Source organism: Microtus pennsylvanicus, chromosome 3 (assembly GCF_037038515.1).
Source record: "Microtus pennsylvanicus isolate mMicPen1 chromosome 3, mMicPen1.hap1, whole genome shotgun sequence".
NCBI lineage: Eukaryota > Metazoa > Chordata > Mammalia > Rodentia > Cricetidae > Microtus > Microtus pennsylvanicus.
The window spans coordinates 114,124,453-114,148,854 of record NC_134581.1 but is presented as its reverse complement, the minus strand read 5'-3'; the positions used below and the strand labels follow the sequence as shown (position 1 = coordinate 114,148,854).

Below are 24,402 nucleotides of genomic sequence, written 5' to 3'. Positions count from 1 at the left end.
ACAGGTGTAAGATGGTAAATTAAAGTTGTTTTGATTTGCATTTCCCTGAACGCTAAGGAAGTTGAGCATGACCTTAAGTGTCTTTTGGCCATTTGAAGTTCTTCTGTTGAGAATTCTCTGTTCAGCTCAATGCCCAATTTTATAATTGGGTTGATTAGCCTTTTACGGTCTAGTTTCTTGAGTTCTTTATATATTTTGGAGATCAGACCTTTGTCAGTTGCGGGGTTGGTGAAGATCTTCTCCCAGTCAGTGGGTTGCCTTTGTGTCTTAGTGACAGTGTCCTTTGCTTTACAGAAACTGCTCAGTCTCAGGAGGTCCCATTTATTCAATGAGGTCCTTAATGTCTGTGCTGCTGGGGTTATACGTAGGAAGTGGTCTCCTGTGCCCATGTGTTGTAGAGTACTACCCACTTTCTCTTCTATCAGGTTCAGTGTGTTCCAATTAATATTGAGGTCTTTAATCCATTTGGACTTGAGTTTTGTGCATGGTGATAGATATGGATCTATTTTCATTCTTCTACAGGTTGACATCCAGTTGTGCCAGCACAATTTGTTGAAGATGCTCTCTTTTTTCTATTGTGTACTTTTAGCTCCTTTATCGAAAATCAGGTGTTCATAGGTTTGTAGGTTAATGTCAGGGTCTTCTATTCGATTCCATTGGTCGACTTCTCTGTTTTTATGCCAATACCAAGCTGTTTTCAATACTGTAGCTCTGTAGTAGAGTTTGAAGTCAGGGATGGTAATGCATCCAGACGATCCTTTGTTGTATAAGATTGTTTTGGCTCTCCTGGGTTTTTTATTTTTCCATATAAAGTTGATTATTGTCTTTTCCAGATCTGTGAAGAATTTTGATGGGGATTGCATTGAATCTATAGATTGCTTTTGGTAGAATTGCCATTTTTACTATGTTGATCCTCCCAATCCAGGAGCAAGGGAGATCCTTCCATTTTTTGGTGTCCTCTTCAATTTCTTTCTTCAAAGACGTAAAGTTCTTGTCAAATAGATCTTTCACATCCTTGGTCAGAGTTACCCCAAGATATTTTATGCTATTTGTGGCTATCGTGACAGGTGATGCTTCTCTAATTTCCCTCTCTGTTTCCTTAGCCTTAGTGTATAGGAAGGCCACTGATTTTTTGGAGTTGATCTTGTATCCTGCCACATTACTAATTACTAGCTGTAGGAGTTCGTTGGCAGAGTTTTTGGGGTTGCTTATGTATACTATCATATCATCTGCAAATAACGAGAGCTTAACTTCTTTTCCGATACGAATCCCCTTGATCTTCTTATGTTGTCTTATTGCTATTGCTAGAACTTCAAGCACTATATTGAAGAGGTATGGAGAGAGTGGACATCCTTGTCGTGTTCCTGATTTTAGTGGGATGGCTTTGAGTTTTTCTCCGTTTAATTTAATGTTAGCTGTCGGCTTGCTGTAAATAGCTTTTATTATATTTAGGTATGACCCTTGTATCCCTAATCTCTCCAAGATTTTTATCATAGAGCAGTGTTGAATTTTGTCAAATGCTTTTTCTGCATCTAATGAAATGATCATATGATTTTTTTCTTTCAGTTTATTTATATGGTGGATTACATTGATAGATTTGCGTATGTTGAACCAGCCCTGCATCTCTGGGATGAAGCCTACTTGATCATGATGGATAATTTTTCTAATGTGTTCTTGGATTCGGTTTGCCAGTATTTTATTGAGAATTTTTGCGTCGATTTTCATGAGAGAGATAGGCCTGTAATTCTCTTTCTTGGTTGGGTCTTTGTGTGGTTTTGGTATCAGGGTAACTGTAGCTTCATAAAAGGAATTTGGCAAAGACTCTTCTGTTTCTATATTGTGAAATACATTAAGGAGTATAGGTATTAGCTCTTCTTGGAAGTTCTGGTAGAATTCTGCATTGAAACAATCTGGTCCTGGGCTTTTTTTGGAAGGGATATTTTTGATAACAGTTTCTAGTTCTTCGCGACTAACAGGTCTATTTAGATCGTTCACCTGGTCTTGGTTTAGCTTTGGTATGTGGTACTTATCTAAAAAAAATGTCCATTTCTTTTGCTTTTTCTAGTTTTGTGGCAGACAGGCTTTTGTAGTAAGATCTAATGAGTCTCTGAATTTCCTTTGTGTCTGTGGTTATGTCCCCCTTTTCATTTCTGATCTTATTTATTTGCGTGTTCTCTCTCTGTTGTTTAATTAGTTTGGATAGGGGTTTGTGGATCTTGTCGATTTTCTCCAAGAATCAACTTTTTGTTTCATTGATTCTTTGGGCTGTTTTCTGTGTTTCTATTTTGTTGATTTCTGCCCTCAGTTTGATTATTTCCAGTCTTCTACTCTTCCTGGGCGCGTCTGCTTCTTTTTTTTCTAAAGCTTTCAGGTGTTGTGTTAAGTCTCTGATGTATGCTTTCTCTGTTTTCTTTAAGTGGGCACTTAGTGCTATTTAATTTCCTCCTAGCACTGCTTTCATAGTGTCCCATAGGTTTGAGTATGTTGTCCCTTTATTTTCATTAAATTCAAGGAAGACTTTAATTTCTTTCTTGATTTCTTCCTTGACCCAGGTGTGGTTCAGTAGTTGACTGTTCAGTTTCCATGAGTTTGTTGGCTTTCTGGAGGTAGGATTGTTTTTGAATTCTAATTTTAATCTGTGGTGATCTGATAAGACACAGGTGGACACTGATGTTTTTTTGTATCTGTGGAAGTTTCCTTTGTTTCCGAGTATGTGGTCAATTTTTGAGAAGGTTCCCTGAGCTGCAGAGAAGAAGGTATATTCTTTCCTATTTGGGTGTAATGTTCTAAGGATGTCTGTCAAGTCCATTTGCTTCATTACCTCCAGTAGTTCTCTTACTTCTATATTAGGTTTCTGTCTGATTGACCTGTCCATTGCTGAGAGAGGTGTATTGAAGTCTCCTACTACTAGTGTGTGTGGTTTGATGTCTGCCTTGAGTTTTAGTAATATTTCTTTTACATAAGTGGGTGCTTTTATAACAGGGGCATAAATATTCAGGATTGAGACGTCATCCTGACAAATTGTTCCTGTTATGAGTATAAAGTGTCCATCTCAATCTCTTCTGATTGATTTTAGTTTGAAGTCAGTTTTGTTAGAAATTAATATGGCCACACCTTCGTTTTTCTTAGGACCATTTGCTTGAAAGACCTTTTCCCAACCCTTTACTCTGAGTAGATGCCTGTCTTTGTGGTTGAGGTGTGTTTCTTGCAAACAGCACAATGTTGGATCCTGTTTTCGTATCCAATCTCTTAGCCTGTGCCTTTTTATAGGTGAATTGAGACCATTAATATTAAGTGATATTAATGACCAGTGGTTGTTTATGCCGGATATTCTTATTGTTTTTGGAAGTAGAGTTTGTGTGTCTCCCTTCTTTGAGTTGTGCTAGTGAAGGGTTGCTAGATGCCTCAGTTATTGTAGACAGTGTTGGCAATGTTGGATTCCTTGGGTTGCGATTTTCCTTCTATTATTTTCTGTAGGGCTGGATTCGTGGCTACATATTGTTTAAATTTGTTCTTATCCTGGAATGTCTTGTTTTCTCCATTTATAGTGAACGAAAGCTTGGCTGGGTATAGTAGTCTGGGCTTGCATCCATGGTCTCTTACCTTCTGCAGTACTTCTATCCAGGACCTTCTGGCTTTCATGGTTTCCATCGAGAAATCAGGTGTAAGTCTGATTGGTTTACTTTTATAAGTTACTTGGCCTTTTTTCTTTGCAGCTCTTAGTATTCTTTCTTTAACCTGTATATTTTGTGTTTTGATTATTATATGGCAAGGGGATGTTTTTCTTTGATCCAGTCTGTTTGGTGTTCTGTATGCTTCTTGAATATTCAAAGGAATATCTTTCTTTATGTTGGTAAAGTTTTCTTCCATAATTTTGTTCAAAATATTTTCTGGGCCTTTGAGCTGTAACTCTTCTCCTTCTTCTATTCCTATTATTCTTAGGTTTGGTCTTTTTATTGTGTCCCATAATTCCTGAATGTTTTGTGATGAGAATTTGTTGGCTTTGCAGTTTTCTTTGATCAGAGCATTTATTTTCTCTATGGTTTCCTTAGAATCTGAGATTCTTTCTTCTATTTCTTGTATTCTATTGATTATGCTTGTTTCTATAGGCTCTGATCATTGACCTAGATTTTCCATATCCAGCTGGTCCTCAGTTTGTGTTTTCTTCCTTGCTTCCATTTCAGTTTTCAATTGTTGAACTGTTTCCATTACCTGTTTGATCGTTCTTTCTTGGTTTCCCAGGGTATTATGTACGTATTTACTCATTTCTTCAAATTTTTGGTTATACTTCTCATCCATTTCTATAAGGGCATTTTTCACATTTTGTTTAAGAGACTCTATTGCTTTCATAAAGTCAATTTTTTCCACTTCTTCTGTGTTAGGGTGTTGAAGACCTTCTGTTGTAAGATCATTGGGTTCTGGTGTTTTCATGCTGTTTTTCGGATTATTGGGTGAATTCTTGCCTTGGCGCCTGCCCATCTCCTCCTATCGATGCTATCTAAGGGGTCTGTTAAAACTGGTTCAGGTTTCCCTGCTGGCCAGGGGCTCCTCTTACAAAATGCCCTTGCTCTGTTTCCTGGTTCCTGCCGGGGGCCAAGATCCCTCTCACCCCTCAGAAGGGTCTTCAGGAATAGGACCCAGCTCCTCCTTTGCCAGGGACCTCCCCAACTGAAGGCCTACCTCTTTGATTTAGTTGTAGTGGGGCGATCTGCTCTCGGTGTTGCCCGCGATCCCTGCAGCCTGCGTCTGCTGCCACGACGGTTCCCGCCGCCTGTGTCCTGTGTCCTCTGCTGCTGCACTGGTCCCAGCCAGTCCCAGCCAGTCCCAGTTGGTCCCCCAACCCTGTTTTCTAATGTCCTTCTACCTTCTAATCCCTGCTTCTCTTCTATGCTCAAGCCTTTCTACTTTCAGTAGAAAGGCTTCCACTTCTAATTACATATTAATTAAGTTCTACTATCCAAGCTAAACATCTCCTACTCAAATGGCTCTTTCTACTTTTCTGGTTTCTATAAAAACTTCAAATTCAATTAAGGATGTGAAGCTAGAATACATGTATGATAAAAACATGGGATGTTTGTTTTTTCTGTTTCTGTGTATAATTTTCCAGTTCTAGCCATTTACTTGCAAATTCCAAAATTTCACTTGTTTTTCATCTGAATAAAATTTCATCATTTATATTTACCTCATTTTCATTGCCCATTCATTTGCTGGTGGATAACTAAGCTTATTACACTTCCTAGCAATTGTGAATAGAGCAACAATCAACATGGATGACACAAAAAGTATCTCTAAAGAAGGATATATTCCCTGGGGTAAGAAATGGTCACCGGCCCTACCAATCTCACATCATTAATTTAGTTGTTGCTTAAATATTTATCAAATGCATTGTTTTCTAATGATAGACAGAACTTTCAGAAAAGCGAAGTGAAATATAATTTCCCTGTAGCAACCCAATTACCCAACAGTAATTATAGACATTATTAGAATATTTCAACTTACTTTTGCTTTCAATTAAGCAAATTATTAATATGAAATATATTTTAAAATTTTAGTTTTGATAGGGTTATACAAGAATAACAAGTTTTAGTGTCTAATAGAGGACTGTAATAATTACATACTCATATATTAAAATGTGTGATTTTCATCTTTCTTCAGCTTGGTAAGACTTCATGTTTTTTTTTTGAGGTTAGATATTAATTCAGGGGGTTATTTATTCAGGAGAAGAGGAGAGAGAGAGAGGAGAGAGAGAAGAGAGAGAAGAGAGAGACAGAAGCAGGGAAAGGGGAGAAGTGGGGAGAGAGGCAGAAGCTACCTCTCCAAGAGGAAAATGGAAGACAGAGCTCAGGCCTGAAGCTGAAGATCAGCCTGCTTCAGTGAATGGGGAATGGAGTGGATATGGCTTGTCTCCTAAAGAGAGAGAACAATCATTACATTCCCATAGTTTCTAAAATAAAAAGGTAGGAGGGTAGGTACCACAGGTTAAAGAAATTGGGGCAGAGGATTCTTAAGACTTGTGGGAATCATCTTTGGGGGGAACCTGAGAAGGCTGGGTGCTGGTCACATCCTGGCATAGCTGGTCTCTTTGCTCCTGTCCAGTGTTTGTGGTATGGAAATGTCTGGTGTCTCTTATACCAATCAAGCCAGTGGTATGAGTAGAAATCACATTGTAGAAATCTTGCTCAAGCATATGGAACACATGGTTGTGGAGATAAACACCTGGTTCAGGATCCTGACCCTGGGAGAAAGGTTTGGGGCAGGAGAGCCTATCTGAGTCACGGCACCACTGAAATGAATTTGCTGTAAGCTCCCTGGTGGCTTGCTGTGGTAAGCAGCCAGTCCCAAGCATGGATGGCACATGACACTACACAGCAAGTCTTCATGTGATGGCGGTGGGAGAGACAGACTGTTACATGGATAGGCACGCCATGCAGAGTGAGGTGGGATATTAATTCAGGGGATTATTGAGGGGGAAGGGAGAAAGGGAGAAGAGCAGAGAGAGAGAGAGAGAGAGAGAGAGAGAGAGAGAGAGAGAGAGAGAAGAAAGAGACAGAAGTATGGGAAGGGGAGGCAGGTAAACCCTTGTAGTGGGATTGATATGACCTCAAATGGCTTTCAATAATTTATTGAAATTCCTTAAATATCTTTATTACCAATTAATCTTTGTTATACTAGTCTAACTTAATATATGTTTAAAATATAATATGTTGTTACAGCATACCTTAACTATCCATATTTCTAGTGCAATTGACATGTTTCTATGATTCTTAATCATACATTTATAATCCATCTTCCTTGCATAAAGTGTTAATTTTGTCAATGACTAATTAAATGCTGGTTGTTTTTAAATATATACAAATTAACTCCTAGTTTTGCATTTTCTTTAAGCCAATTCCTTACTTTTAAAGAATATTAAGCTTTTACTATGCAAAGATAAAGTTGAGAACTCTGCTTTTATGACTAAATAATATTATCTGAAGATTTAATTGTGTTTAAATAACTTCCTACCTACAAGTACATTTAATAATAGCATACATATTATAGGAAGAGCCATGAAGTTCAGCAGCATTTTGCCACAACATAGCAATCTCTGATATTTATCCACTACCATCAACTATAATATTCCATCAAACATGCTTCCGAATCAGTATGCTGTAGGGGTCTATCTTTCTCCATTAAAAACTTCAAACAAGATCACAAAAACTCTTTCCAAGTTTCAAGGGCTTGTTTAAAATTTCACATCACATGATTTTATAAAACTGTAGAGGGAAAAATGCTTGTGCACACTGATAAGCACTGGAGAAGCCAGGAAAATTTAAACTCACAACTGATCTCTCCAAAGGGAGAAGATATTTGTTCATTCTTCTGGAATTCTAGGGGATGATGTGTTTCACAACCTGCTAATCCTTTGCTACATGCTGTGCCAGACTTTACTCATATCACCCACAATACTATCCCAGACCTTTCCTGCCTAAAACTTTGAACACTGATTCTAAGATATAAAACTCTTTGTGAGAGATGTCATCTAAACTTTGCAAGAGCCTAGGTGACTTTTATGTTATCTTATCTCCAGGCATTAATGTTTACCTCAGACATTCTTCCTGGACTCTTATCTTGAGCATTGCATCCAAGTCAACAAGAACCCATCTCAAAACCCATATGTACTTTGGAAAGAGCTGCAACATAAACATGTCTTAAGTTTTGTTGTACTCATGTGAATAAATTAATTGTTATCTGAAAACATTTCCCCAAATTGTGTTGTGATTAAATATGGAATACACACACACACACACACACACACACACACACACACACACACACACACATTGTTGATGTCAAACTCTAGAAGTAGTCCTGGCCCTTTACCAAAATCGGGCTGAACTTAGTTTCATTCTTGTCCTATGGGTCATTTCCCTGCTGACTCTAAACACTACATATTAAATTATATGGTACCAAAACAGTAATGGAAGTAATTATTTGGTAATTCACTTTCCATAAAGTGAAGCTGTCTATGAGATGTCTGCATGATGCTCTAACGTGTTCTTGGATTCAGTTTGCCAGTATTCTATTGAGAATTTTTGTGTCAATGTTCATGAGTGAGATTGGCCTGTAATTCTCTTTCTCAGTTGAGTCTTTGTGTGGTTTTGGTATCAGGGTAGCTGTAGCTTCATAAAAGGAGTTTGGCAATGGCTCTTCTGTTTCTATATTGTGAAACACATTAAGGAGTATAGGTATTAGCTCTTCTTGGAAGTTCTGGTAGAATTCTGCATTGAAACCATCTGGTCCAGGGCTCTTTTTGGTAGGGAGATTTTGATAACAGCTTCTAATTTTTTGTGACTTACAGGTCTATTTAAATTGTTCACCTGGTCTTGATGTAACTTTGGTATATGCTACTTATCTTTAAAAAATGTCCATTTCTTTTACATTTTCCAATTTTGTCACATACAGGCTTTTGTAGTTAGATCTAATGATTCTCTGAATTTCCTGTCTCTGCGGTTATGTCCCTCTTTTCATTTCTGATCTTATTAATTTGCATGTTCTCTTTCTACCATTTGATTAGTTTGGATAGGGGTTTGTCAATCTTGTTGATTTTCTCCAAGAACCAGCTTTTTGTTCCATTGATTCTTTGGATTGTTTTCTGTGTTTCTATTTTGTTGATTTCAGCCCTCAGTTTGATGATTTCCAGTCTTCTGCTCCTCCTGGGTGAATCTGCTTCTTTTTTTTTTCAAGAGTTTTCAGGTGTGCTGTTAAGTCTCTAATGTGTGCTTTCTCCATTTTCTTTATGTGGGCACTTAGTGCTACGAACTTTCCTCTTAGCACTGCTTTCATCGTGTTCCATAGGTTTGAGTATGTTGTGTCTTTATTTTCATTAAATTTAAGGAAAACTTTAATTTCTTTCTTGATTTCTTCCTTGACCCAGGTGTGGTTCAGTAGTTGACTGTTCAGTTTCCATGAGTTTTTAGGCTTTCTGGGTGTAGAATTGTTGTTGAATTCTAACTTTATTTCATGGTGATCCAATAGTACACAGGTGTTTAGTACAATTTCTTTGTATCTATGGATGTTTGCTTTGTTACCAATTATGTGATGAATTTTTGAGAAAGTTCCATGAGATGCTGAGAAGAAGGTACATTCTTTTCTGTTTGGGTGGAATGTTCTATAAATGTCTGTTAAGTCCATTTGTTTCATTACATCTGTTAGTTCTCTTATTTCTCTGTTCAGTTTCTGCCTGGGTGACCTGTCCATTGGTTAATGTGGTGTTGAAATCTCCTACTATTAAAGTGTAGGGTTTGATGTATGCTTTGAGTTCTAGTAATGTTTCTTTTTTATATGTGGGTGCCTTTTATACTAGGGGTATAGATATTCATGATTGAGACTTCCTCCTGATAAATTTTTCCTGTTATGGTTATAAAGTGTGCTTCTCCAACTCTTGTAATTAATTTTAGTTTAAAATCAATTTTGTTAGATAATAGTATAACCACACCCACTTGATTCTTTGGTCCACTTGATTGGAAAACTGTTTCCCAACCCTTTACTCTGAGGGAGTGTCTGTCTCTGAGGTTGAGGTGTGTTTCTTGTAAGCAGCAGAATATTGGATCCGATTTTCATATCCATTCTCTTAACCTGTGCCTTCTTATAGGTGAATTGAGTCTATTGATATTAAGTGATATTAATGACCAGTGGTTGTTAACTCTGGTTATTTTTTCTGATGGTAGTGTTTTTGTGTTTCCCTTCTTTAAGTTGTGTTGGTGGAGGGATGTCAAATGTCTGTGTTATCATGGGTGTTGTTGGCTTCCTTGGTTTGTGATTTTCTTTCTAGTATTCCGTAAGGCTGTGTTTGTGGCTACATATTACTTAAATCTTTTTTTGTCCTTGAATATCTTTTTTTCTTCATTGATGATGAATTCAAGCTTTGCTGGGTATAGTAGTCTGGGATTGCGTCCATTGTCTCTTAGTGTCTGGAGCACATATATCCAAGACCTTCTGGCTCTCATGGCTTCCATTGATAAATCAGATGTAATTTTGATAGGTTTCCCTTTATATGTTATTGTAGAAGGGAGCTATGGGCTGTATTCTGACACCTGGCTCCTGGCCACCTGGCTAGCTTATGCCAAGAAATAATTACACAGAAACTGTATTCTTTTAAACACTGCTTGGCCCATTAGTTCTAGTCTCTTAATTGCTAATTCTTACATCTTGCCTAACCCATATTTAGTAATCTGTGTAGCACCAATCTTACCGGGAAAGATTCAGCATGTCTGACCTGGCGGCTTGCTTCATGGCGTTTGCCCTGGAGAGGAGTGGCATGGCATCTGCCCTGACTTCCCTTCTTCCCAGCATTCTATTTTGTCTACTCCACCTGCCTAATTTTCTGACCTATCAGGTCCAAGACAGTTTCTTTATTAACCAATGAAATCACCTACATCATGTTATTTCACCTTTTTCCCTTGCAGCTCTTAGTAATCTTTCTTTATTCTATATGTTTTGTATTTTAATAATTATTTGGGGAGGGGCTGCTTTTTTATCCTATTTGCTGTTCTGTATGCTTCTTGTACCTTCATAGGAATATCCTTCTTTAGGTTGAGAAAGTTTTCCTCTATAATTTTGTTGAGTATATTTTCTGGGCCTTTGAGTTGTAATTCTTCTCCTTCTTCTACCCTTATTATTCTTAGATGTGGTCTTTTCATAGTGTTCCAGATTTCCTGGATGTTTTGTGTTAAGAATTTGTTGGATTTGTTTTGGTCTTTAATCAATGAGTTTATTTCCTCTATTGTATCTTCAGTGTCTGAGATTCTTTCTTCCATCTCTTGTATTCTGTTGGTTATACTTGTCTCTGTAGTTCCTGTTCATTTACCCAGATTTTCCATACCCTGCCTTCCCTCAGTTTGTGCTTTCTTCATTACCTCTATTTCATTTTTCAAGTCTTGAACTTTTTTCATTACCTGTTTGACTGCTTTTTCTTGGTTTTCTTGGATATCTTTAAGAGATTTATTCATTTCTTCTACCTTATTGTTTGTCTTCTCTGTTTCTTTAAAGCAGTTTTCCACATCCTGTTTAAGGTCCTGTATTATTTTCATAATGTTATGTTTAAAGTCGATTTCTTCTACTTCTTCTGGAATAGGGTGTTCAAGTCTTCTTGTTGTGTGATCCCTGGAATCTGATGTTGTCGTGTTTCCTTTAAGGTTGTTGGAGGAATTCTTGCTTTGGTGCCTGCCCATCTCTTCCTTCAAATGCAGCCAGGAGAGTCTTGGCTATCTTGGTCCAATCTATGCTGTGACTGACACTCTGGGTGTATCTCCCCAGTGCAGGAGCAGGAACTGTTTCTGGACCAAGGACCTTGAAGACAATAGGGCAGGCTTGGGGTAGGCAGAGTCTTGTAGATCAAAGAAGCTGCTGCAGCAGGAGCTGGAGGGGCCATGAGCTTTCTTCCCTGTCTGTCTGCCTGGGATGGCATACACTCACCAGTCTGATTTGATCTCCTCAGCACAGGAACATGGACACCTGGTAGTCCAAGGACCCCTGCAGACAAAAAGGTGAATTTGGGCTGGGTTGTGTGGAACAAAGTAGCCCCTGCAGCAGGAGCATGAGGTGCTGTGCACTCCTGGGGGCCTTGACCTGGCAGGCAGACACTCGCCCCTCTGGCTGGAAAGCCTCATTGCAGGAGCAGGAACTGTTCCTGGGCCAAGGATCTTGCAGACAATAGGGCAGGCTTGGGGTAGGGAGGGTCATGTAGAACAAAGAAGCCCCTGGAACAGGAGTTGGAGGGGCCCTGTACTCCGTTCCCGGACTGTTGATCCAGGTGGGCTCATACTTACACCTCTGGATGGGTCTCCTAAGTACAAGGGCAAGGTTGTGTTCAAACTTAACCTTCTTTCCTCACTAAATTCAAGAGGGGTCTGGCTAGCTAAGAAGAAACACACAAACCTTCCATTTTAAAAAGTAGGAGGAGGGAATTTTCTCAAAATGTAGTAGTTTATGAGCCCCAGTTGATAAACAAATAATATTATGTGATTAATTGAATCCATTGGCAGGTTGACAGAGTGATGGGTAATTGCAACTCTGCTCTCAGCTGTACATTTTGAAGTTAATTTATTTGTAAATAAACCTTGGGGACAGACATTATTTTTATGAACATTTTTTTAAAATTAAAGACTACCATGTTACATCAAAGCTTTGGTGTTGTAGTTTCCCAGCTGCCCCGATTCCTAAAGAAACCACACAGGTACTGTCTTAATTAAATCACTGCTTAATCAGCAACTTAAACATATTGCTATCTAGCTCTTATATCTATAATTAGTCCATCTCCATTATTTTATATTTTACCACAATGCTCATGGCCTACCAGCAAAGTTCAGCATGTCTGTCTCTGGCAGCGGCTCCATGGCTCCTCCTCTGACTCAGCCTTCCTTCTCCAAGTATTCAGTTTAGTTTTCCTCACCTAGCTCTGTTATACCCTATCAGTCCAAGCCAGTTTCTCTCCCCTCTGTATGCAGTTTCATATGTTCTGTATGTTTCACAGCATACAGAGGGGAATCCCACATCACTTTGGTCTAAATAAATTATCCCTAGGTTTGTTTCTACTATTTTTCAGAATATTTACAGGAATGTGTAGAGTAGGTTTGGTAAATTTTGGTGTTCTAGATGAGTCTGCAAAGGAGTAGGAGGCATTCCTTTGAGTGTCTAACATGATCTGATAATGCTAGTAGCAACTCCCCATCCCAGACATAAAACTGAAATGTCTCCAGATAGTGCCAAATGTCCAGTGACGAACAGTAATGGCTCCAGTTGAGAGTTATTGGCCTAATACAAAGGAACCTTCCTTTCTTAGCTTATGTTGGCTGATTGCATGTCAATATTATTGCTTAACCCATTCATATACAGCTAAAATCCATGAGAATGGATCTAACTCTGCCTTAATGCCAAATACATCTCTTCACTTTGCTTCCTTTGCTGATGTCCTTGGCATAACTTGAATGGGGTATTTGGTTTCTTCCATAAATATAGGACACAATTCCTGGGAAACATCTGTGAATCTTCAAAAGACAAGCAAAGGGAAGTAGAGTGTGGTAACTCTGCTTCTACGTTCCCAATTCTGTTATCTTAAATCTTCCCATTATTTCCCAGTCTAGATAATTCAATGAATCCTTTTCTGTTATCGGGGAAAGACAGTCAGTGGTGTATGTGTCACGAGGGTTGGGGGATTGGGGGGTTGGGGGGTGTGGGGTTGGGGGATTGGGGGTTGGATAGTGGGGAGGCAGTGGTATATTTTCATGCTAATTTAATGCTAATTTAACCTTCTAAGAAATTATTTTTAATGACAATTCTTTATTCTTCCCCAACTCTAAGAATGCCCCATGTTTAACCATCATCGTTCTTGGATTAAAATAATTCTTCTTCTGAAAAAAACTTTTAAAGAGCAGCCTGTCTTTTGATAGGAAGTCAAGGAAGAACTTCATGGTCTTCACTGAAATTGTGGCAGTTGCTAAGTTTAGAAAAGATACTCTACATTTATCTTGTTTGTAAAAGATATATTGAACACCTTTCATCGGAAGTAGGTACATAGTTTTCAGAGAGTTTGTTTTCTTAAAAATAGTCTAACTTCTGAATCCAGCCAATGTGGAACACTGAGGTAGAATTACTGCTCCCATCCCTGAAAATGAAATAAGGAGCTCTTTTTGTAATACTGGACACTAATCTCTGAAAAGTGGTGAAACTTAAGGACTAGAGAACAAATGAGATGGATATTGTGCTTGTCTACCTTCCTAATAGGAGATTACAGGGGAATGAATGGGGAACATATTTTTAGTATTAAAAACATGTAACTGAGCATCTGGGGAGACCAGGCAGGCTAGAGGTGACATCCTGGAGTCAAGGATTGCACAGAGATCACTAAAGATCCTCCCAGTGTCTTCAACAAATATTATGCAAAGTTCTAACTAGTACATGTGCAGAAGCAACCCTCTCCATGAAAGGAAAGAGAACAACCTGAAAAATGGGAAAAAGGGATCTGATGTTATTTCAATTTTGCAAGAATTTCATACATGAATACTAATTTTACATTATTTCTACTCCTTCTTTTTCCTTCCAGTTCCTGCCATGTCTTCCTAGCTCCTGTCAAATTTATGAACCTTTCTAAAAATATTGTTATTTTACACACACACACACACACACACACACACACACACACACACACACACACCACACACACACGACACAAGGTAGACACTTTTGTACTCTGTCAACATTCTCATAGGGATTAGGAGAAACTGACATTTTGCTGAGCCTGACCTGGAGAAGGCATTGCCATTCTAATGGATCTGAGGCACTGGGATCCTGGACATGGCTATGTTCATGTCAACAAACCACATTTACTCAGGACTACCCATGTTCAGCAGCCTTAAAAAGACCATAAATTCCATATACAGGGAATACCACTTATAATGTTGTTGCCTTACTTTTGAGAGAATAACTACACCTTCATCAAACAGTTTCCTACATATCTTAAAACAAGACTACAAAGGAACAGTGTCTAACTCAATTCAAGAACAAAGCTCAAGAATATTTGTGAAAAATCTAACACTCTACAAGGTCATTTCAATCTGGCACCTAATATAATGTGTCTAGGCATGGAGAAAACTGAATGCTGACTCATAATGAGAGCAATCAATCCATCAAATTGATGGATGTAGAATGGAAGAAAATGCTGGCAGAATAGAGCATTCAAAATAGTTTAAAGTACAGTGAATATGCTTAAATTTAAGTTGGCATCTGGAAGAAAAGAAATCCCAAACTTAACTTTTGGAGAGTGAAAAGTACAGTATCTGACATTGAAAGCACATTAGATCTAGAATGATTTGCAAAGGGAAATATAAGCCAATTTGGAGATTACAGTAGAAATCCAAAATAAATAGAATGTCCTATTAAATGAACAGATCATTGGGATCTTTGTAAAACTGCAAGGATCTAAACATACATGCAGGAAGAGTCTCAAAGAAGGAAATGTGGGCAGAAAACATCAGTTTTGAAAAATTTCTAAATATGATGAAACTATATACTGGTAGATTAAAGGGCACAATAAACTCAAACATAAAAAACAACAATCATCATGCCAAAGGAAATAATAACTAAATTATTTAAACTTCTCAAAAGAATAGTAACTGAAAGTATCTAGAAAAAATGTATGTTATGTTCAGAACATAAGTTAAGTACAGCAGTTGATTTGCTTTCAGAAACAAGCAAGACAGCTCAGCAGGTAAAGGTGTTTGCTGCCAAGCCTGATGATGTGTCATCCATCTCTGGGACTCACAATGGAACAAGCAAGGACTGACTCCAGCAAGCTGTCCTCTGATCTCTACATACCCGCAGAACCACCTCTCCAAAAAATGTTAAAAGTGGTTTAAAAATTTTAAAGAAACAATGCAAGAGAAATTAGACAGAACACCTTAACGTACTGATGAAGGGAGAAAATTTTAACCTAAAACCTTCCTTCCCTCTCTCCTTTCCTCTTCCTTCCCTCCCTCTCTCCCTCATTCCTTCCTCCTTCTTTTGTTCAGGGTTAGAGATGGAACTCTGGTCTTGTGCTGGTTATGTTGTCCCTCTACCACTGAGTTGCATCCCCAGCATCCAAACTAGACCTCTACAATCAATGAAAATAGCCTTTTCTTGTAATGGCAAACTACTGATACTTTTTAACATATACAGTCTAAACAAATACATTATTAGGGTCCTGAGACATAAAAATGGAAGAAGATATAAAAATGAGTAAAAGGAAAATGGTACTAGGTGACACTCTGGACCTACGGAAAGAGAAATTCCTGTAAATGGTAACTGCATGGGAATTCTTTATAAAACTGCAAAGTTCCTTTGACTTTTGCTATTATCTTCCTAAATCTTGAGAGTTGAACAAAAAAGCTCCTAATTGTGCAAAAGCATGAAGAAGAAACACAAAATAATAATCGGGTCCTTAGTTAAATGAGAGGAGCTACTTTCACAAGATAGACCACTCACTTGGGAAGTGATGTAGATACACAAATAAAAGGTAATTTTATTGTATTTTTATTGACTGATTTGAGCAGACTTCCATGATGTGGGTAGAAATTGGAGTTCTATTTTTAGGAGTTACTCTTTTCTACCTTGAGACAAAATTAATGCAAATCACTCTACCAGAAAGACAGTCGTTTTTTTCAATAATTTGAAATAGTAGTTTACTGTATCTATCTTTCTGGCACTCTTCTTGAGTAGTTTCTGGGACTCTTCTTGAGTAGTTTGTTCCACTATTTTCCTATTTCTAGTCTCAATGACACCATCCAACAAGTAGATATACTTATAAGAAACTTCATATCTGGTGGGCCAAATACTCTAACACTGTGGTATTACATGGAGCTACAACTGGGACAGTGTGTCTCTCTTATCATGAGTTGATACATTAAGAAACCATCCGTTCCATAATGACATTCTCTCTCTCTCTCTCCCCCTCCTTCTCTCTCTCCCTCTCTCTCACCTCCTACTTTGTCTCCTAGCTTTAGTTGTTTGTTTATATACTCTATAGATAGAATTGTGTTGGTCCCTTCATGTTTCACTGTGTAGCAATTGTATATTGAAGGTTACTTCAGGTCTTGAACACATTAATCTTTATCAGGTACAGTGGCTAATTTACTCATCATTCAATCAATAAATCTTTGACTTAGTCAAGGGTTGGTTGAATTGTTTGTAATACCATATTACTATATCAAAGACTTAGGCAATTTCTTCCACATTCATGACTTACTTCTTGAGAGGTATTATTCTGTATGTATTCCTGAGTATTTAACAGTAAGAAAATAGGTATACATACTGTTATCATGTAAAATTCAGTACTTGAAACAAGTATATATATATATATATATATATATATATATATATATATATATACATTTAATTTAAAAGTGAAATTAATGTCATGAGGTAGAATAAGTCTTCATGTAGAAATAATTTGATAGAGAACAATAAATGTTTCACTTATAGATAGTATATACAAATGAAACAGATTAAACCTGAAACGTATTTATGTAGCAAGTTAGCTTTGAATTCTGACCTAGAGACATAGTTCAACAGTTAAGAGAGAATGCTGTTCTTCCAAACGACCAGAGTTCCCTGCACTTATAATTAGGCAGCTCAAATTACCTCTAACTCCAGCTCCATAGATTCAACATACTCTCTGTCCTTTCTGGGTCCTTAAATATATGTGAAGGTACTCATCTATAAACACACACAAAGTTAAAAATAAATTAAATATTTTTAAAAAGACTTTATATCTTGTTCTTATAATTAATCTATTCTTTTATTTATTCTACAATATCCACGTTCATTGAACATTGTAACAAACTAGATATTAGTCTCACAATGATGACCTAGACTAGTTTCAGTCTTTGGGATTACTCTGGTTTAATTATTTAATATTTGGTAACATGTTTCATCGAAACAGTTTCATGTCAGGACTGGAGAGATGACTCAACACTTAAGATCACCATTCCTGCAGAGGACAGTTTCTATTCCCAGAATGCATATGGAGGCTAACAACTGCCTTTAACTGCAGTTTCAGAGGCTCTCACATTCTCTTCTGGCTTTCTAGAGGCCTAGATATGCATATGGATATATATATATACACACAAAACAACTTTTCTTAAAATACAATTTAATAAAAAGACTATTGCATGGAAAATAGAAACAACTATTTAGTCTCCAACTCTTTTTCTATTTCCAGATGCGGATAGGCATTCATTCAGGCTCTGTGCTAGCTGGTGTAGTTGGGGTGAGAATGCCACGATATTGTCTTTTTGGAAATAATGTCACATTGGCAAGCAAATTTGAATCGGGAAGTCATCCTCGGCGTATCAACGTCAGCCCAACTACCTATCAGTAAGTGTTCTCTAAATTCTCTCTTTTGTCTTTTGCATTGATTTGGTATGATAATCTTTCATCTGTAAGTCCCTGTCCCTTTCCTTGATTCTGTCACTTTTCAAGAAATTATGAGTAGTTCTGCCCAGTTTAAAATAAAGCAATTGTAACATAAACTTTTGTTCAGACCCAGATAAAGGAAATGAAGTGAGAGATAAGTAGGTTTGTCATTTTCCACAGTCTTGGTCCTTCTGTGGTATAGCTGCTTAAAACAGAATTGAAAATGTTAAGGGTCTGCAGTATGCATTGAATTGTAAGTTCTAATTTTTCAAAAGCTTCTCATTGTTTCTAAAAAAAAATAAAAGAAAATATAGTTCACTGTTTTCAATACTGAATTAGGAAAATAAGAACCCTGGAATTAAATACATATGATAAAACTTGAACTCTATTTATCTTTAGTTCCTTTTTGGACAGTGCTATACATTTTTTTCTCCTAAACCCATCCTAATTTTCTGCTTGGTAGTTGTCACATAGTAGATATTAAATTCCATGCAGGCAGAGGCAGTTTTGGGTTTCACTCAACATTATCTACCAGAATTTTGAAAAAAATTATCATTATCTACCAGAATTTTGAAAAAAAATTAAATTCCATGCAGGCAGAGGCAGTTTTGGGTTTGACCCATCATTATCTACCAGAATTTTGAAAAAAAAAATGTTAAACACATACTAAGCACTCGACCAACATTCACTGAGTGGACCAATGTTTGATAGGATAGGTTGCGACAGAATAAGACCATTCTGAAAATCTCACATCCACCCTGACTGAGACTGTGGCTTTATTCTAGGCATTATCAGACAATTTTTTAATCATAATTTATTACTTATGGCTTAGAAACTCTGTGAAAAACTTTTTTGTTATTGTTGTTTTTGGTTTTGGTGGGTTTTTTGTTTGTTTTGTTTTGTTTTGAGACATGGTTTCTGTGTATAATGGCATTAGTTGTCCTGGAACTCACTCGGTAGACCAGGCTGCCCTGGAACTCATAGAGATCAGCCTGCCTCTACCTCCCAAGTGCTGGGATTAAAGGTGTGTGCCACCATTGGCCTGCTCAAAAATTCTTAAGTAGAAAAGAGTATAAACAGAGATTTTCTCTGTCTCACCTGGTCTCACTGAACTTGTTTCTAGCTGCCCTGCTTTCCCTACAACAGCTTACTAGACAACCATTCAGAGGCTTAATATTAATTTTAAATGTTTGGCCAATGTCTTAGGCATATTACTGACTAACTCTCACAATTAAATTAATCTATTTCTGCTAATCTGTGTATCACTACATGGCCATGGCTAATCTGTGATGTCCTGGCATGTTACTCCTTCTATGGCTACAAGATGTCTCCCTAACTCTGCATTCTTTATCTCTGTAACTTTGAATTTCTTGCCTGGCTCTATTCTCCCTGGCCTTAGAATTAAACAGCTTTATTCACTAACCAGTGAGAGAGATACATAGTACAGCATATGGAAGGACATCATACATCAAAAGAGTGACCACTGAGGTTTTCAGTTGATGTGATTATAAAAAAAACTCAAAAAATAAAGATAGGAAAATTGGTTATAATAGTAAATAAGACAGGAAAATTCTGAGTCTTTTCATACTATATATTAAAATAGGAAATTGAAAGTCATTTAGACAAATGACACATACTTCTGAATCTTCAGAAATGAATGAGAAATTATAAATATATGTCAAAAGATATTTGGGATTGGAGACATATTTAAATACTAAATAAAGATGGAGAGTTTTGTATTAATGCCTTAAAGACACACTTTTTACTAATCAAAGGATTTCAGGAGATGTAGCATATAGTATTGAAGCCTCCTGACCAGCCTCTTACCAGTCTTCATTTGCTTTACAAGTATTTACTAAATTTGTGGTATTTGTAAAATCAATTTTCATTTAAATTTCTCCAATTTTTTTCAGTCATAATTCTGGACATATGACATTACTTGACACAGCAAATTCAATGTTAGAAATGTATTTAGCAGAAATCAGTAATTTTTTACCATAAAAAATCTAGATCATAATGTAAGGGAAATTTACTGAAATTCAATTATGTTTTTATACTTATACTTGCAATTCTCTATCTTCTGGGAGACTTTATTTACAAGTAATAGTGGTGCATTAAAAATGAAATGTTCAGTGGGTACTTGTCCACCATAAGTACAGCAGGCTTGTGTCCATGTGACCCAGTGATGGAGGCTCTGCCGACCACAACCATCTGGTTGCTTTGGTGCTAATTCTGAGTTTCATAATTCTTGTCACATTTCATTTATCACAATCCTTAATGTTGAGTAAGGTATAAAGAACTGAATTTTTTCAGTGATTATGACCATTGGAGAAGTTTGTTCTATTATCATCTCTCAAGCCATGCCCTTCAAAATCATTTGGGTTCATAGATAGACACACTGCTTTGTTGCTTTTTCGTTAAATCATGCAATTCCAAGTAATACCATATATATTTATATTTCATGTATCCTCAGGATAAACATTTCTCTCGTTGTTTTCTACTCTTTTTTTTCCTTCTTATTACAAATATTTGCAGATGGCCTATTATATTCTATATTCTAACCACTGTAATGGACACTGAGTTCCTAATGATGAGGAGCTACGAGATGGTAGGTAAAGCAGAGTAAATAATCAACTGCATTAGAGTAGTGTGTGGCAGTCAGGAGACTCGGACTAGAGAATGAGTTCAAGAGGAAGAGTAGGCTAAAATGAGGATGGAAGAATAAACTGCTCAGACAAGCAAGGGCAGGTGAGGCTTTCTATTTTATCCTAAAATCAACAAAAACAATTAGGCAGAGGAGAGATGTAATCCACTTCATGCCTTTAAGATATCACTGAAGTTGTAAAAGGGGGGCTGCACAGTCAATAGGAAGATAAGCAACCCAGGGATGGGAGCATACCCCAGTGTTACAAATGGAATACTCAACAAATTATTGACACTTTTTGTACCTCAGTACTTACTGTTTGTGCCTTAGCACTTACTTCTGTTTTTTCTACCCTAATGTCTGCAGTTTTGCTATCTGCAGTGTATTTCAAAGTCCAATTTAACTTTCTACAGATAGATATTTTTCAAATAATAAAATTTTATTTGCATTGTTTAATATGCATAAGTGCTATTTTTACTATAGTATTTTCTTTACAATTCTGCTTTTAACACTGCACAGATAACTTAAAAAACCACGAACACACACTCTGCTTCTCTTGAGAACTCCCAAATGAAATGCCAGGAATGACCTTGTAGTAATTTTCTCTACAAAGAGGAAGACTGATCTTTCTTAAAAAAAAAAAAAAAAAACAACCCAGAAATACGTGAAGTAAAACTGAGTATAAATCTCATGACTAATGACATTTCTATTATTGATCAAATAGAATATTCTATATTTCCCGATTACCTTGAAATCTTGAGAAGTTTTTATGTGATTTATTTTAGTAAAATATTATGACTATCAAACTATAAGATCAGGATTAACTTGATATGAGAATAAACTGAAATAACTTAAAAGTTTACCCCAAATATATTTTATTTGAGATATTCAAATAATTGATTGAAAGTAAACACTTTTATAACAATATAACAATTCTGAAGTAAGAGAAAATAAAAGATAGCTATATCCATGGTCCTGACTTATTATCATGTTTGCTTCAATTACTTTTCCAATGAAAATGAATAAAGTGTATTGATTTAATTTGAAAGCATCACTACCTTTCATTGTGAGAAGCATTGATATGTTTGGTGTGATTCAAAATCCAGTTTTATATATTAGCTTTCCTAAAGACATATTCTTTGAGCAATAAAATTTTATTTTCTGTGGTTCAGCATACATAAGTGGTATTTTACTGTAGCATTATCTCAATAAATTTGGCTTCTTTTAAGCAGAATTTTCTGTTTTTATAATATATCCAAAGTGAAGCATATAGTTCTCACTCATTATTTAGTTCCCTTGTGATGTATGGAACATGATTTTTATATTATAAGAATGTGTTTCCCCTTAAAAGAACAGTTTTGTTTTCTACTTTCTACTTCTTAGAGCTTGTACTCCTAATGGTATTGCTTCTGTAACCTTTCAAAAAGTTAAACTGTAGCCAGGAGATGGTGGTGCATGTCTTTAATCCCAGTACTCCAGAGGCAGAAGCAGGCACACCTCTGTTAGTTTGAGGCCAGCCTGGTCTACAGAGTGAGCTCCAGGATACCCTGAGCTACACAGAGAAGAAGTTTCTTGAAAAAATAAAATAAACAAATAAAATATTAAACTGCGTTATATTTCACATGAGATGAGAATTTCATTTGCTAAAGTTTCCTTTTCAAAAAGTATCAGATTTTTAATATTGAAATCAGTGTAGAAAGAAATAAACTGCTAGAAGCCAGAAGCAGAACTTTCACTTACAATCTCATTTTCTTTGACATTGGTAAGTCCTCATGTTGCATGAATGTTCAGGATCATTTCCTCTGTGCCTACAGCATTTTACGTTAGTTTTAGCACTGACAAAAGAATTATTGAGTCTTAAATTTGTCCTTATTTGATGATCTCATTTTTATCAAATAGTGATATTTAAACTCATCTTCGTTCCTTATCATTTTACAGAAATTGTACACATTACAAACAATTGTCTTGCCATCTTGGAAACCCAGATAGTTGTTTATATTAATGATGGTTTCACTAAATCTTCAATTGTCATAAATAATTAACTGATAATCTTGAGCAGAATTAATTTTATCTATGCAAACTAAAATATAGTAATTCTTTAATTACTTTAATATGAAATTTTCCTTAATTTTTAAACATTCTTGTTTTTCTCATTTTATGTTTTAGTAATGTTTCTTTTACATTTGTGGGTGCGCTTTTATTAGGAGCATAGATATTCAGGACTGAGACTTCATCTTGATGAATTGTTCCTGTTATGAGTATAAAGTGTCCTTCTCCATCTTTTCTGATTGATTATAGTTTGAAATCATTTTTCTTAGATATTAGATAGTCAAATCTACTTGTTTCTTAGTTCCATTTGATTGGAAAACCTCTTCTTATCCCTTTACTCTGAGGTAGTGCCTGTCTTTGAATTTGAGGTGTGTTTCTTGTATACAGTAGAAGGCTGGATCCTGTTTTCATATCCATTTTTTTAACCTGTGTCTTTTTATAGGTGAATTGAGTCCTTTGATATTAAGCGATATTAATGACCAGTGGTTTTTAACTCTGGTTATTTTCTGGTAATAGTTTGTGTGTGTTCCCTTCTTTGTGTTATGCTGGTTGGGGGTTATCAGATGTCTGGGTTTTTGTGGGTGTAGTTAACTTCCTTGGGTTGAGGTTTTCCTTCTAGTACTTTCTGTAAGATTGGCTGTGTGGGTATGTATTGTTTAAATCTGTTTTTGACCTGAAATATCTTGTTTATTCCATCGATGGAAAAGTGATGAAATTTTTGTGATGTGAATGAAAGCTTTGCTGGGTATAGTAATCTGGGCTTGTATCCATGGCCTCTTGGTGTCTGCAGCACATTTATCCAGGACCTTCTGGCTTTCATGGTTTCCATTGAGAAGTTAGGTGTAATTCTGATAGGTTTCCCTTTATATGTTACTTGACTATTTTCCTTTGCAGCTCTCAGTATTCTTTCTTTAGTCTGTATGTTTTGTGTTTTGATTATTACATGGATTTGTTTTTGATCCAGTTATTTGATGTTTTGTAGGATTCTTGTACCTCATAGGGATATGGTTCTTCAGGTTGGGAAAGATTTCTTCTATAATTTTGTTGAATATATTTTCTGTGCCTTTGAGCTGGAGTTCTTTCCCTTCTTCTACCCCAATTATTCTTAGGTTTGGTCTTTTCATGCTGTCCCAGATTTCCTGAATGTTTTGTGTTAAGAATTTGTTGGAATTAAAGTTTTCTTTGACCAATGAGTCTATTTCTCAGCACCTTCAATTTTTTCTTTGATTTCTTGTGTTCTGTTGGTTATACTCATCTTTGTAGTTCCTGTTCATTTACCCAGATTCTCCATATCCAAAATTTCCTTGGTTTGTGTGTGTTTTTTTTTATTAGCTCTATTTCAGTCTTCAAATCTTGAACTGTTTCCTTTACCTTTTTGATTGTTTTTTCTTGTCTTTTTTTTGGGGGGGTCTTTGGGAGATTTATTAATTTCTTCCATTTTTTTTGTTTGTTTTCCATTTCTTTAAGAGAGTTTTTCACTTCCTCTTTAAAGGTCCCCATAATTTTCATAAAATTATGTTTAAAGTCATTTGGTTCTACTTCTTCTGGATTAGAATGAACAAGTCTTCCTGTTTTGTGTCTGCTGGGTTCTGGTGCTACCATGTTGCTTTTTAGGTTGTTGGAGGAATTCTTGCATTGGCATATACCCATCTCTTCCTTCAAATAAGGTTTACAGTGTTTTGGTGTCTTGGGCCAATCCTTGCTGAGTATTTGGGAGTTTTTCTTGGACTTCTCTGAAAGCTTCTGAGGTCTTAATACACCTGCTCCCTTGGTCTTTG

General features: G+C 36.5%; 1 protein-coding gene across 1 annotated transcript in view; it reads left to right on the top strand.

Moving 5' to 3' along the window:
- Gucy1a2 (guanylate cyclase 1 soluble subunit alpha 2) overlaps positions 1–24,402 on the top strand; it is a 308,832-nt gene that overhangs the window by 259,246 nt on the left and 25,184 nt on the right. Inside the window, exon 7 of the mRNA XM_075966896.1 lies at positions 17,738–17,892. Coding sequence (XP_075823011.1) covers positions 17,738–17,892 — 155 coding nt within the window. The remainder of the gene's footprint in view (positions 1–17,737; positions 17,893–24,402) is intronic.